General features: G+C 49.3%; 1 protein-coding gene across 5 annotated transcripts in view; it reads right to left on the reverse strand.

The window, feature by feature from the left end:
* The window catches only part of HERC2 (HECT and RLD domain containing E3 ubiquitin protein ligase 2), a 1,676,463-nt gene that overhangs the window by 474,499 nt on the left and 1,186,589 nt on the right, over positions 1 to 15,375 (reverse strand). For 4 of the 5 annotated variants that reach the window (XM_086934186.1, XM_086934185.1, XM_086934187.1 and 1 more), the window contains exons 72-74: positions 2,159 to 2,290; positions 1,351 to 1,509; positions 1,143 to 1,261 (exon numbers count right to left, since the gene is read on the reverse strand). In XM_086934186.1, coding sequence (XP_086790312.1) covers positions 1,143 to 1,261; positions 1,351 to 1,509; positions 2,159 to 2,290 — 410 coding nt within the window. The remainder of the gene's footprint in view (positions 1 to 1,142; positions 1,262 to 1,350; positions 1,510 to 2,158; positions 2,291 to 15,375) is intronic. The other variant, XM_086934188.1, reaches the window with a different exon arrangement.

The raw sequence follows: 15,375 nt of genomic DNA on the forward strand, positions 1-15,375 counted from the left end.
AATTCATATTGCTAATATTTGCCTGTTCAAATGTTTTACCCATCATAATTGCATGGTATACTTTAAACTTTAGATTACAGCATATTGAAGACTTCAAACTATATAACTGTGACAGTCAATTACTTCTAAGAATCAATTTGGGGAGCCCACGTCAATAAATAAGATGTCATAAGTTGCTGGCAGGTTTACAGAGTCTCATTACAGACCAGTACCTCCTTGCTAAGGACAGAGATTCAGGAAGAACTCAATCGTTTTGCGCAGATCTGAAGAACTACAAGCTATCCACACAAATGTCAACTAGGTACGTGGCAAAGAAAAAAGTGGCACAAAATCCCTTGCAGCTCACAGCACTTTAATCCAAATAATGTATCACATTTTAGATCATTGTGTTTTTCATGAAGGAAACCTTTATTTAACCACATCTTTTTGTTGTGGATTGTGTTGCATTGTGGACACTATTTAGCAAAAGGTACTGATTTCATGCAAAACCTGCTTACGGCAAAGTTTGTTTGGAGACCTCCTCAACTGAGGGTATTGGGACTTGTTCCAATGAATAACTAAAACATTGAGAACAATAAGCTGTTTGTAAACAAAAAGCCTATATTTACCTTCCCTTTGCAGGTATTCCATTTCAGTAAACTGTTTTTAACCCAATTCTGAAATCAAGCTTTACTTAATCTACCAAGCGCCAAGCTGAATCTGATCTTTGGGATAGACTTTGTGAACTGGACTTTTAGTTTCACTCTTGAATTGTGAGTTGATGGCAAAGGGGGAAAAAACCTTTAATGACTAAAATATTATGCAATTTATTCCCAGCCAGAATCCCTTGTGGTATCACAAAAAAGAGCGTCTCCAACTAACTAGGATTAGTTAATCTTTTCAATCCTTTTAAGTTTTCACATGGGCTCGATCTATGAAAGTCTGCTTTGCAGTCTCTTGCAAGGCACAATCATTAATTTAATGTAGTTTTCATGAAATACACTCTGACTGAGCCAACACATTTTAATGGACAACATGCAATTTCATTATTTACAATCCAATGTTCAATGAGTGTTTTTATTTTTCTCCCAGTCTTTAAAGTGCAAACTGCATAAGGGCATAGTCAAAAATAAATCACATAAAAGAACGGATTATCAACTCACCATGACACGCGTTTCGCCGTCCACATCACCAAGCAACCGATTGATGTTAATGGACTGCCCAAACTCTGTTGTAAGTAGCTTTCTGAGCCGCTGCAGTGCCCACATTCTGTGACCAGCAGCTGAAAAGTCACACAAATGAAATAAATGCACACAAAGCCAGCCATTAACTACCAATCCAAACAGTAATTTGATTCAATTCACAGCTTACCTAGTGCACTTAGCTGAGCACAAGCAGCTAATGAAGCAGCCAGGCGAGGAACTATGCCTCTATTAGCAGCAAAATTCAGACGGAAGTCTAGAAGACAAGTCACCAAATCCATTGAAGGGCAGGAGAGAATGCAGCGGTCAGAAAGCAGATCCTTTGGCCCTATGAAGAAAATACAAAATATGTCTGTGATCTTCAGTTGGTAATCATAAGATTTACATTTTTAGAATGCTTTCAGAAGAAAATGTTATTCTTCTCAACAATCTTTTCTGTCCCAACTATCTAAACGTAGACATAGATAGAATGCAAAAACTGACATTAATTAAAATATTCCAACAAAGTCTTTTTTTCAGCCTGTTCAGCAAATGTGGATATGTGAATTAAACGTGAACGAAAACAACATTTACGTGTTATGTTATTACAAGTTAAACATGCAGGTTCCCCACACATTCTGTTATGCAATATTAAAATCCTATAGCCTAAAAAATCCCATTTATGTCTACAAGTCGCACATGTTTTAACACATTCCTGGTGAGAGCCAAAACCTGTTTAAAAAGATAAGCACTTCAACTGTATGAGGTGTGTGTGTATGATATGTGCACACTTAATCATGAGGCCCCCTCCCATTAATGTTTCTATATCTAAAATGGTGGTTAAGCTCTTATTGGCTTACTGTGAGCTTGCCACCACTCAGGAAGAGTAACACAATTAAACAAGGCAACATTTTCAGATGAACATATGGACCCCCAGTACGGTGAAATGTGTAAATATGGGACCCAACAATGGAGAAGATAAAACCAACAGATCATACCTGCTGCAGGCATTATTGGGTAGACAGTGAACCGCCAACCCCACCCATTGACAGAGCCATCACTAATAAACTTCCATTTCAATTCATCCCCCGGAATGCGCAGCTCACTGGACCAGTCTGACCACTCCCGACCTAATACAGTAAGATATCATATAGTGAGATAACCATATATTCCAATCACATGGATAAGGCAATCCCTGATGTTATTCTAAGCCCATTATTAAACAATATTTAAATATTAACAGGTTAGCATATACTGCATAAAACATTAATTTCTAAACGGAAAAGAAGCAGAGGATCAGCAGCTCTGCTTCTGGTTTTGGGTGCCATACATTTTATATCTGCTGGGACAGCTGCTCTTAGAAATGCTACCAGTTTTGTTAAGTATAACATATAGAAATTTTGAAACACAAAATCATCTACTATCCCATGTAATAACTTTACAGACATATCAAATTATCAAGGCTGAAAAGATGTGTTGACACTAACTTGTTAAACATTTTCAAGTTTACAGCAACCATTACAATTTTGAGAACAAATGTTAGTATTGCATTTTCAAAGAGCAACCACTGGAAGGAGGGGGGGCATTTTACCAAGAATTACTACTATTTAATGTACAGTTCCAATATCAGAGGGGGGAGTGCTGTCAGTAATCTGCATTCCAAAGAGAACTCCATACTGCCAGATTATTGACACTTGAAAATGCAGTACATAGTATTTATGTTTAAAGTATTTTATTAAGTACAGTGGTACAACAGTGAAGGCATAAGAGTAAAGCAGTAAGAAGCAATCATTGCCTAAATAAATCAACGCCTCCTCCAGGGCTAGCCGCTACCTGTAAAGTCCAACAGTCCCAGCATTTGCAAAGCCGCCCTGGGCGTCCCGCTCATGTAATGTGTCCAAGCGATGGACCGCCGGCGAGTAGCAGCCCCGCTGTACCTCACTTTCAACTAAAGAAACCATCCCAACAACCCCTCGCCCACCCGTCCCCCCTTTCCCTCCCTCCCTCTGTCCGGTGCTATACTCAGTAGAACGCCAACACTCGCTACTCTCATCCACCTGCTCTCCCATGTCCGGTGTGCAGTTCTGAATTCTTCCCCCAATCTCATTGTATGGGAGGAGTGAGTCTCAGTAGCCTCAGGTATCTTGGGCAGGTAAGCTCCTTGAATTCGGCTGCTAGTAGTGTATGGAAGGGCAGCCACAGCTCTTGGAATTGATCTACATCTCCTGCCAGTGTAAGTGATATTTTTTCCATGCCAAGAACATGCCACAGCCTATGAAGCCAACCCGTGATCGAGGGGACAGTGGGTGTACGCCAGTGTATCAAAATATTCTGTATCGCCGAGCCTAGCGCAATGGCAATGTGTCTCCCCCGTCGAGATTTCAGTGGATACATTAGGTCATTGGGGAGACCCAGCAGAATGTAAGCCGGGAAGCGGGGCAACTCTATCCCGAAACATGCATCTATCTCATCAATCACCTCCCTCCAATAATCCTGTAGCAGGGGGCAGTCCCATAAAGTGTGTGTCAGTGTGCCAACGTGCCCGCAATTACGCCAACTTGCAGTGTCTAGGAGTCGGTTCATTTCATGGAGGCGTTCCGGAGTGTGGTACCAATACGTAGAGACCTTGGTGAAGGTTTCCGTGAGCCCTACATGATATGCGGAATGCCGTGCCCTGTACGAGACTTGCTCCCACTCCTTGTGGCTAAGTGTTCTCCCCAGCTCCCTGTTCCACCTCTCTCTACCGGGGTTATACAAATGAGAAGGCGGTGGTTGCAGCATTTTATATAGATCAGATATCAGTTTGGCGTCTGCCTTGCGCGTCGCTAGCCACCTTTCATAAGGCAACAGGTTCCTGTCTGCTGATTCCCGCACTTGCGGCTGCAGAGCCCAGTGTCGAACCTGCCAGTACCTCATCCTGTCTGTCTCCGTCAGCTGGTAAGTTTCCTTGAGAGCCTCGAAGGGGAGGACCCCGTCCTCACCATATATATGAAAGAGTGCTCTACAACCCTTCCCCCGCCAGTGTGTATAGGCTCCCGGTTCCGTCCCCGGCGTAAAGTCCGGGTTGTCTACTATGGGTGTAAATGGAGAAGGGAACGTGGTGAGGCCAAAAGGTATGTTAGTGGCGTCCCAAATCCGCAGCGGTTCCCTCGTGATGTAGGATGCATAAAGGTTCGGTGCGTCCTGCGCAGGAACGGTATTTCTTGCAGGGGTCGGCCCGCCACCGCCTGATCCTGGAAGAGCCAGTGCTTGTCAGACTCCCACCTGCTCCATTCCACCAGGTACCTTAGCTGTGACGCCTGATAATATTTTAGAAGATCAGGGACCCTAGTCCACCCGCCTCTGGCGCTAGAGTTGTCAAAGCCCTCCTCATTCGGGGCTTGCGGCCTTGCCAAATAAATCGGGACAGGTCGGTCTGCATCTGTCGGATCCAGCCCCGAGGGGGCTGCAGCGGAAGCGCCCGAAACAAGTACAGGATCTGGGGCAGGACCGTCATCTTGATCGCCGCTATTCGACCCAGCCAGGAAATCGTCCCCTTGCCCCATCTCCCCAGTTCCTCCTTGACTTTCTTGCCTAGTCCTTCGTAGTTAGCCACCACCATCGCCTGCAACGTGGGAGCTAGCAGGATACCCAGGTACGGCACGTGGCGCCGCGACCATTGGAGCGGGAAACGCCCCTGCAGGTCCTGTCTCGTCCCGGTCGTCAGGGAGATGTCCAATGCTACAGATTTCCCTACATTCATTCGAAACCCAGCTACTCTCGCAGAGGCATCGAGCTCCCCCATACATGCGGGTAGGGCTCGCCTCGGGTCCTCTAGAGTAAATATGACATCGTCCGCATATAGACTGACCGTGTGAGTGTACCCTCCCATTCGTACCCCGATCGCATCTGGGTTCTGCCGTACTCGCTGGGCAAAGGGCTCCATATAGAGAGCAAAAAGAAGGGGAGACAATGGGCACCCATGCCTCGTGCCACGTCCAATATCAAAGTGCCGCGAGCCGCAGCCATTGACACGTACCGCAGCCGATGGGTACTTGTAACAGTTAAACACCATGGTCCTGAATTTCTCCCCTATGCCCATCCACGCAATCACTTGCTCCAGATACGGCCAGTGCACCCGGTCGAACGCCTTTTCGGCGTCAACCGAAAGCAGCATCCTCTCCCCCGGGATCCGTGAGGCTTTCTCCAGTATGTGCACCAATCTTTTAGTATTATCCACTGTTTGCCTACCAGGCACAAAGCCGGATTGGTCCGACTCAATCAGCCCAGGTAGATACTGTGCTAATCTCGCTGCCAGGATCCCCGTATATATTTTAAGATCGACATTTAGCAGGGAGATTGGTCTATACGAGCTACATTGAGTCCTATCCTTCCCCGGTTTAGGTATAACTGATACAGTCGCCTGCAGGAGATCCGGCGGGATGGCTCCAGGGCAAGCAAAGGAATTAAACAGTTTGGTCAGTACCGGCGCCAGGATTGTGCAAAACGTCTTGTAGAAAAGAGAGGTGTAGCCGTCCGGGCCAGGGGCTTTCCCGAGCTTCAGCCTAGAGATTGCCGTGACAACCTCCTCCACTCGTATCTCCCGTTCCAGGTATTCGGTCTGCACCGGGGCCAGGGACTGAAGAGCCACCGAGTCTAGATACTCATCGGGCTCATCTATACCCGGTTCATCCCCCGCGTAAAGCTCAGAGTAGAATTCGCGAAAGCACTCAGCTATGTCGATGTCTTCGGTGACTGAACGCCCTCCTGCCCCTGCTATTTCTTTTACCCTATGGACTTGGTGTGCTACTCTGAGCTTAGCTGCCAACAACCGGCCGCAGCGATCCCCCCCTGTATAGTAGGCGTGTTTCAACCGCAGCGCTGCATACTCCGCCCTATCTAAATCCAGAGCAGAAAGGAGTTTCCTCGCCGCCTTTAGTTGCTTCCATATTCTGGGAGCCCCAGTGCGACGGTGTACCTGCTCCAGCTCCCTAACCTTCTGCGTGAGCTCTTCCCGCTTGACCTTTCTCTCTTTGTTTTCAGCCGACGAAATTGCTATGAAATTACCTCTCAAGACCGCTTTAAGAGCTCCCCATTGGGTCGCCAATGCGGTATCAGTGTTGGAATTATGCAGTTGAAATTCTCGCACGGACTCCGTTATGTGCTGCACCACAGCCTTCTTGTGCAGGAGGGTATCCCGAAGTCGCCAGACCCCACGTCGCGCCGAGCTCGGCTGGGGGAGGAAAGTTCCCGAGACCGGGGCGTGATCCGACAGAGAGATGACCCCCACCTCAGAGGCAGTAGCCATGTCCCGAACCGGGCCAGAGACGAGCAGATAATCCAACCGAGCGTATGTTTTGTGTGCGTGTGAGTAGTAAGAGTAGTCCCTATCTAAAGGATGAAGTCCCCGCCAGAGGTCATGGAAATCCGAGTCAGCCAGTTGCTTTTTCACTGCGTTCGACAATTCCCCCGTCTGTGGGTACCGCTGCGCAGACCTATCCATAGAGGAGTCAAACACCAAGTTCAGGTCCCCCCCTAAAATGATGTGCCTGTCAGGTGACGCCGTGACATCAATTAAAGCAGTGTGGAGGAATCGGTCCTGTTGTTCGTTGGGGCTATAAATTGAGCCTATGGTAAACTGCAGGGTGCCCAATTTAAACCTATAAGCCAGCAGCCTCCCCTTCTGCTCAACGAGTTTGTGTAGGACCTCCCCTCTAAAGGACTTAGACACTAGGATAGCCACCCCAGCCGTTTTCGTGGTGTTGGAGGAGAAGAACTGCGTGGGGAAGGAGCGGGATCGCAACCTATGGCAGTCACCGGCTAGCAGGTGTGTTTCCTGAAGCAAACAAATGTCAGCCTGGGATCCTTCTAACAAGGAGAGAATCGCTCTACGTTTCGTGGGGTTGTTCAATCCCTTCACATTCAGGGTCACCACTTTCAGTCCCGCCATGTCAAATCAGAGTCCCCTCGCCTCAGCAGCCGGACTACAACCGGAAGTATCAAACCAGCAATCGAATGTACCTGCGCGCTCTGGCATTGCGAAGTGTCCCCAATTAAAGCACCGGACAGATCCATCCCCAACTCCCCCCCCCCCCCCCCCCCCCCGGTCCCCCAGACCCTCAACTCCCAACTCCCCCCCCCCCCATCCCCCAACACAAACCCCAAACTTTCCCCACACTCCCACCTCCCACCACCCTCCCACGACCTCCAGTCTTGATAGTCAATAACCCGCGTCCATGGCTCAGCTCCGTCCCCGTCCGACCTCCACACTCCGGAATCCACTGCACCAGCCTTGAAGCGCTATCCGCAGGGCGCCAGGGCCCTTCCTTTCCGGAACTCGCTGCGTTTCTTGTGCTGCCTTTCCGACGTTCGCGGCCTCAGGACACCGCCAGCTAGGCCGCAGCCACAGCCTTAGGTAGTCTTTGGGGCGGGACCGGGACCGGGGCACCCCTCGTCACCGGAGTGCTGGTCAACGCTCCTCGGGTCCAAGCCCACCGATTCACTGGGTTGCCGGCGTGCCACCGCTCCCCTCAGGGCCTCTCGCCGGGGCCTGACCCTCAGCTATCCCTGCTTCTTCAGTGTCCTGGGCCTCTGCTCTCCCTCGGCTAGGCCGCAGCCGCGGCCTCGCGTAGTCTCGGGGGCGGGTCCGGGCCGCACCGCGCCGCCAAGGGACAGGCCAGTCCACCTCGAGCTCGGGCAGTCGATTCCGCCAGGTCACCGATGTGCAGCCGCCCCCTGCAGGACACGCTTCTCCGCTCTCTGGGTCAGCGCCACCCCAATCGGACCCTCAATGCGGCCCGCTCCGCCACTGCTGCCCGGGGCTCTAGCGGCCGGGGTTCCCGCTCTCGATGCCGTGGCCGGCGGGGGAACCGGAGCTCAACACAGCCTTGCCTGAAGGCTCCCTCGCCCGCGCCCGATCACCTGGGCCGGCAAGGGGAGAGAAAAGCAATATTTTAGGGCTCAGGGCCTAGGCGGGTGCGGGAGCTCGGGAGGAACACGTCCGTTCACTCCGCCATCTTGGCCACCAGTACATAGTATTTAAATAAGTTGGCACACCAAGGGGAGAACAAACTGAATGTTCCCTTGGCGCACCCTGGGGAGCACAACCTAAATTAACCCCAAGCAAACTAATATGAAATTCAGGCAAAGGATGGAGATGTTGATATATCTTTAAAGGCAACTTGTGAACCAGGAAGAATAAGATGAGCTGAGATCAAAATTTACCAAGTTGATCTCATTGACTGCACTCCATTACAGCTGGGTTGTTCAGCTTTTGTTTGGTTGACCTTCATACAACATGTGCACATTTTTTAATATGGAAGAGCTGGAAACTGCAGAGACATCCAGCACAATATCATTTCGACAAGTTAAAAGCCATTGCCTTTGTGACATGCGTATCAAATAGTCTAGCAGGCAACAAATGATAATTCTTGAATGTTAGTTAGTAAATGTAAAATTCTCCTAACCCTGGTCACTAACAGCTTCACCCTTTCCTATTTCATGTCATACTGGCTAAAGACTAATGCACTTTGAGAACTCCAGATGCTCCATTACTCTACTCTAAAGGCACGTTACAAAATTTTAAATTATTACTATAAGTGAAAACATTCTTCTGTGGTAAATTATTCTCGGTGTACTAACACGTAAGGAGATTAGTAGATTGATTCAAGGTGACAGGGAATTCAGAATAAACCAGATGTTTTGTTTTTTCTCTATGAAGTTAATGCTGTATTAGAATCAACACTTCCATGTCATTTCAGAACAGGCACACAGAGGTGTGCAAAGTTTTTCCTCACAAAACTTTGTGAAGTTTTCTTCACAACTTTTGAAAATATTGCAAAAAAAAAAAGAAAAGCGAGTAAATTCTTCTGTAAGGGAAGGCTGACAACAGTTACAAAACTTATCGACTTTCTAGACGTGTGATTTTTCCACACACCACAGTTGAAATTAAAATTGTGCCTACCACTGTGAGCACCGCAAGGCAACTCAGCCGCATTAGGAATTTATCCTCTTTCGGTGAGCCCAAGCAACCTGGGTCATTTTAAGGCTATAAATATATACAAAATCGATTGTATACAAATTCAATTGATAAACAGAATTCCATTAACTGCCGAAGTTAGAACCCATTCTTCTGGCATGAGATAACTGATCAGCCTCCATATAATGGTGTTCTAAAAAGAAAAGAGCCAGCCAATTAACCGTAATGAGTTTAAATGGAGCTGATACCTGTACCTACCTAATTTTATGAGTTAATGAACCCTGTTTTTGTTCGCTGCATTGCTCCCAGAAGTACATTTCTTCTCTACCTACTCACTCCACTGAAACTCTCTAAGACAATAAGGAGGGACATTAACCCTTATGAAAAATCTTGTAAAAAAAAAAAAGAACACAAGAGCCAGACAGTTCTTTTGGAGCTGGGTGATGAGAACAATCAACAGTGCCTCACTGAAAGGCAAGAGATGATCTGATCTGCAACTGGCAAGGGCAGTTCTAGGACATACTCTGCCTTTACCATGACTGCCTTTGAAGACAAACTTTTCTGAAGGGACACCTGAGGGGAAATCAGGGACAGGCTCAAGATAACTAATGAATCTAGTGGAATTCTGGGGAGTAGGAACAATGAGGCACCAACTCATTCACTCAACGTGACCTAAAGACATGTGACGTTCTCTTTCTGTCCCAGACAGATGTCACAGGCAAAAATCCAATGACTAGAAGCTGGCCTGGAGGTGTGTATAGAGTCCAAACCCAAAGAGCAGACATCCTTGCGGCCTGAAGAGGAACCTCAAGAGCAACAGAAGTGGCATTCTTGATAGCATCTTCCGTATCATTTTTGTAAAAGCACTGCAAAACATTTGTTTTGGAACAAGCTGAAATGAAGAGCAACTCTGGATTAGCACTGACGGGTGGAAAAAAAGGAACTAACATCCATGGTGAAATATATGCTCTGAGATGTCACATTGAGGAAGGTAGCAGTGTTGAGTGGGAACCATGGTGTCACTTACAGGCAACAGATGATCTGATCTGCAACTGGCAAGGGCAGTTCTAGGACATACTCTGCCTTTACCATGACTGCCTTTGAAGACAAACTTTTCTGAAGGGACACCTGAGGGGAAATCAGGGACCGGCTCAAGATAACTAATTAATCTAGTGGAATTCTGGGGAGTAGGAACAATGAGGCACCAACTCATTCACTCAACGTGACCTAAATACATGTGACGTTCTCTTCCTGTCCCAGACAGATGTCACAGGCAAAAATCCAATGACTAGAAGCTGGCCTGGAGGTGTGTATAGAGTCCAAACCCAAAGAGCAGACATCCTTGCGGCCTGAAGAGGAACCTCAAGAGCAACAGAAGTGGCATTCTTGATAGCATCTTCCGTATCATTTTTGTAAAAGCACTGCAAAACATTTGTTTTGGAACAAGCTGAAATGAAGAGCAACTCTGGATTAGCACTGACGGGTGGAAAAAAAGGAACTAACATCCATGGTGAAATATATGCTCTGAGATGTCACATTGAGGAAGGTAGCAGTGTTGAGTGGGAACCATGGTGTCACTTACAGGCACAGGTGAGCGATTTAAAATTTACCAGGTCAAGTCTGGCATCTGAAGAAGACCCATAAGGTGAGAAATTTGCAGGTAGGGTATAGAGGATGTTCAACACTTTACTTGCCTTATTCAATAGGATCTGAAGTCAAATGCTGAAGGAAAAGTTTCTAGGTGGGTACTTGTTTGGGTTTTAAAAGGAATATGACAGTAGCGAGAAGCAACCTGAGTGACACCCAGAACTGACCAACAAGAATAATTAAAGCACTAGGAAGTTTTAAGGCAAGCATTAGTTTCTAGAAAGGCCCTGAAAAGAACAAATAAATCGGCTCTGGTACCAACCAAGAAAGGAGAAAATGACAGTTAGGAGTTAACTGCATCAGTCAGAGAACCATGCTACGATCACTAATTCCATTTTTTGTAAGGAAGTAATGAGAACAGCCTGAAGGGCAAAGTAGGCTATTTCAAAAACCATGAACAATGTATATCCAAGACTATGCAGAGATCCTTGCCACTAAATAAGCCGAAAACAGTCTCATTATAACTAAAAGCCCTGAAGCATGAAAGTATGCTTCATACTGCCCCTCATTAAAGATTAATGGAACAATTGGAGTATGTCCAATTTTTAAAGAGAATCCGTGAGAGATCAATGACCCAGTGTCCCAACTGGGAATATAGCACTACATACAATTGGCCAAGGCACCCTTACTACAAAAAAATCCTTACACAAATGGCATTCTTGGGGGTCTACACAGAGCCTAGAAAATATTGTTGTTAATTTTCATTAGCAGGTGTAGCGCACAATCTGCATTTAGTATGGCATCACCATGGTGTTGTCCAAGAATGCCCATATAGAAGTCACATGAAGCGTGAGAGGAAAGAGTATTACTACTCTAGGAGTATCATTTCCCCTACCACACATGTGGTTAGCAAAATATCTATGGGTTAGTTGTACGAGTTACTTTCCTTCGGTAACGATGTATCTGGTAGAGACGATTCTAGCCGCAGATTCCTTAACGTAGAATTATCCCCAGGCGTGAGACTGGATCCGGAAATTTTTTGCCCAGCATCCCTGCGCACAGGGGGTACAGCATCACGCGGCTCCGCCCAGTCGTCGTCCGAGTACGTGACATCAGTGAGGTCACATAGGTCACACCCCGGCGCGCCGACCTCAGTTTTTTTCGGAGAACTTTTCCGCGACACAACGCGGAGCTATCAGACAAAACTGTGGGAGTATGGGAACAGTGTGCAAAAGAACAGAAAAAGTGGAAAAAGGGATGGTGACTAACAACATCATAAGGAGCAGTGGCAACACTGCAGTACCCAAAGGCAGGGAGAAAAGGGAAATGACAGAGCAGTCCCCCTGCCAGAATGTAGACAGCCCCACCCTGGTGACAAGGAACACATGTAAAATGTCATGACTACAAGTAGCAGGACTACAACCCCAACCAAGAACAATGAAGGGGAACCAGGCCCAAGCCCAGCAGGAACGACAAACCTCCAAGGCAACCCCAGCACAGAGTGCGACAACCCCCCTAACAAACAAAGGGCACAGGCACGGTCAGAGGACCCCAACCCAAAAGACAGCGGAGGGGCCATAACCCTAGCAACAAAAAAGGGGAGAGGGAGGGAGAGAGTAAAGGCAAGCCCCAATACCGGGGCAACCAGAGCAGAGGGGTACAAGAGTACCTCTAAACCCACCCTCCAATGTGCCAAAGAGGAGGAATGGAACAAAAAAAGAAAACAAATCATCAGTCGAAAAGAGCAAAGGGACGCACACACACAAGACATAGCCACCCCCCGGGAGGCGAGTGCAGAAGACCAAGCCAAGGGTCCTCGCAGAATGGGGAGGAAGGGTGGGCCATGAAGGAATTTGCGCCTAGAATCATCTCTACCAGATACATTGTTACAGAAGGTAAGTAACTCGTACATCTGATAGAGACTACTAGCCGCAGATTCCTTAACGTAGAATAGATACCCTAGCCATACCCATGGGGAAGGAGGGTCTGCGAGAGGAACCCACCAGCCTGGACATAACAGAGGGTCCCACCGAGGATTAGTCCAACGGACAGGGCGAGGAGCCTAGTCCTCCCAGGCAAGGGGAACCCCTAAATGCAGAACACCACCAACCCCAAGGGGGTGTGGGAAGGAGAAAGAAAAAGTGAAAGCTGTTCATGCTCAACAGAGGAAACAATGGCAAGGCAAGGGGAGGCGGAAGCACCTCATGACCATACAAGGCAACAGAACCTACATCCAAGGCCAAGGTGTGGAAGAAGACCAACCTAGAGGCTCCAAGGAGACGAGGGAAAAAGAAAGCAAACCCCCCACCGGGAACACACCCTGCGAAGAGGGCAGCTGAGCCCACCACAGCCAGAAGTCAAGAGACAAGACAGAAAAGCGCCAACAGCAATAAAGCAGGCTGAAGGAGAAAGAGTAGCCCCGGGCCCCGAGGAAAACCAGCAGGCTGCGCCGAAAGAGGGAGGAACACAACATCCATCTCAGCCCCCAGGACAGAGAACATGAAGGTGAAGGAGGGCCCGACACACCTCAGAGAGGGGCCCGCCCACACGACCCAGAAAGGAGTAGAACCAGAGCCACGACGCCAGGCCGCAGGCAGCATGCAGACCAGGCGAACAGCGCACACCTCGGAGAAGGACACCCCGGGGCACCATCAAGGCATTCCAATCCAGCAATAAGAGAATTGCACCTGCAACTTACGTAAACGCCATGGAGAGCAGAAGCCCAAAGGAGACCACAACTTCCCAGCATAGAACAAGTTATATAACAGCTACCACTACCCCACATAGGGTATGTTAAGTCCCAAAACATGGGAACCCTCTTAGGAAGAAACTTCCGCAGCAGAGGACAACAGAATGAACCATGGGCAAAACCCCTGTAGAAGGCTTGACAAGCAGCCAAAGAGAAAACTAGAAGGCCTAATTTCAGGGCCAACCTGGTGTAGATAACCCAAAACAAAAACACACAGTGAAGAAGGGCCGGCCAGCAGCCAACAGAACCCCAGTCCCAACAAGAGGACTCAAATGCAAATGAAGCACAAAGATCACACATCAGGGGCGACCCGCACCAACGAAAGAACAGCACCCAAAGATCAGATCAACTCACAGGTCACTGAGGGGGAGGAGATGGAGAAGGAGGAAGAGGAGGAGGAGGAGGAGGCCAAAGCCCCACCAAGAACCTCAGGATGGCCAAGTCTGCCGGGGCATGGAACAAAAGAGTGCCATCCAAGGTAAGATCTACCAGCTGTTCCCGCACATTTTCCGGGAACACACTGTCCCGAAGCCAAGCATGGCGACGAAGGGCAACCGAAGAATCCATTGCACGACCAAGCACCTCAGAGATGTCCAGAGCGGAGCAAAGAATAAACGCCACCAGCTCCCGGCCATCCAATGTATGGTGCAGCAAATAAACTCCAGCATCTTCCTTTGAAGAGGCAGAACCAAGGGACTCCGCCGAGTCCCACAAGCAAGAGGTGGCCCTAGCCAGCACACAAAGTGTTAAGGGCACGCAGGGCTGCGCTGGTCGAAGCGAAAATATTGCGCCCCAAGAATCCACCCAGCGGGCCTCCCGTGATGGTGGAGACAACAGCGGAGGCAGGGATGGAAAGGCATTCCACAAAAGGGGGCTCGAGGCAGAGGGGTGGAGGGAAACACACCGGGTCATGTAGTGCTGGAAGGTGCCGGTGCAGAAGGTGTTGGGGCACCGAATCCCCCGTGGCATGGCGCCCCCAAGTCCCTGTCAGAGAAGAGTGGAGCAAACCTTCAAAGGGAAGCAGCAGCTCCCTCCCACCAGAGCCCTGGTGGAGTACTTCCAGAAGATGATCCGCTGGGAAACGTGCCGCCGGATCACCAATGCGCAAAATACCCACAGCCGTAGGAACAACACAAGCGAAGGCCGTACCTGCCTCCGTAGGGCCCCGCAGTGGGGAAAGTAGCCCCTCCGTAGGAGACAGCTGCAAACTTAAGCGGCCGTCTCCTAAGCCAATCAGAGTGGGGAAGGGCCAGGTCCGGAATGGAGAAAGAGGGACCGAGGAGTGGGGGACCTGTGGCTCCTCCGGCGAAAACCGTGGCTGCGGCAATGGCGAGAAGTGGTCCTTTGATGACATCAGGGAAAAAGCCACGATGAGGCGGCCCGTCTCCGACGAGGATGACACCAGCTGGCAGCCAACCTTCAGGTTGAGGCAGGACCTCATCGTCGTCCAGTGCCAAAGAAGAAGCCGGGCAGGTCTCCTCCACACCATACGGCGCAGGAGACCTGGGCCAGGCCGGCTAAGGGATGGCACCGACTCGACCTCCGACAAGGCAGCTGCCTGCGTGGAGGGATGAGAGGGACCCAGGGAGTGACAAGGAGTCCCCTGCCAGCCTCGACCCATGAGGGGGCGAGAAGGGACCGCCGTCCCTAGTGGCGCCAGGGTCGACTCGACCTCTGACGAGGAAGCCGCCTGCGTGGAGGGACGAGAGGGGCCCGGGGTGGGACGCAGGGTCCCCCGCCAGCCTCGACCCATGATAGGACTGGGGGGGGTCCGCCGACCACTGTAGCGCCGCAGCGGCGTCACCCCGGCTTCAGACAAGATTACCTGTCCATAGGCCTGAGAGGGGCTCGGGTATGCGATCCAAACCCCGGCGACCTCCCGCGACACCACAGGGACTCCCCCTGGAGTTTGCAGCGAAGCA

This window comes from Lissotriton vulgaris, chromosome 8 (assembly GCF_964263255.1).
Source record: "Lissotriton vulgaris chromosome 8, aLisVul1.2, whole genome shotgun sequence".
Classification (NCBI taxonomy): Eukaryota; Metazoa; Chordata; class Amphibia; order Caudata; family Salamandridae; genus Lissotriton; species Lissotriton vulgaris.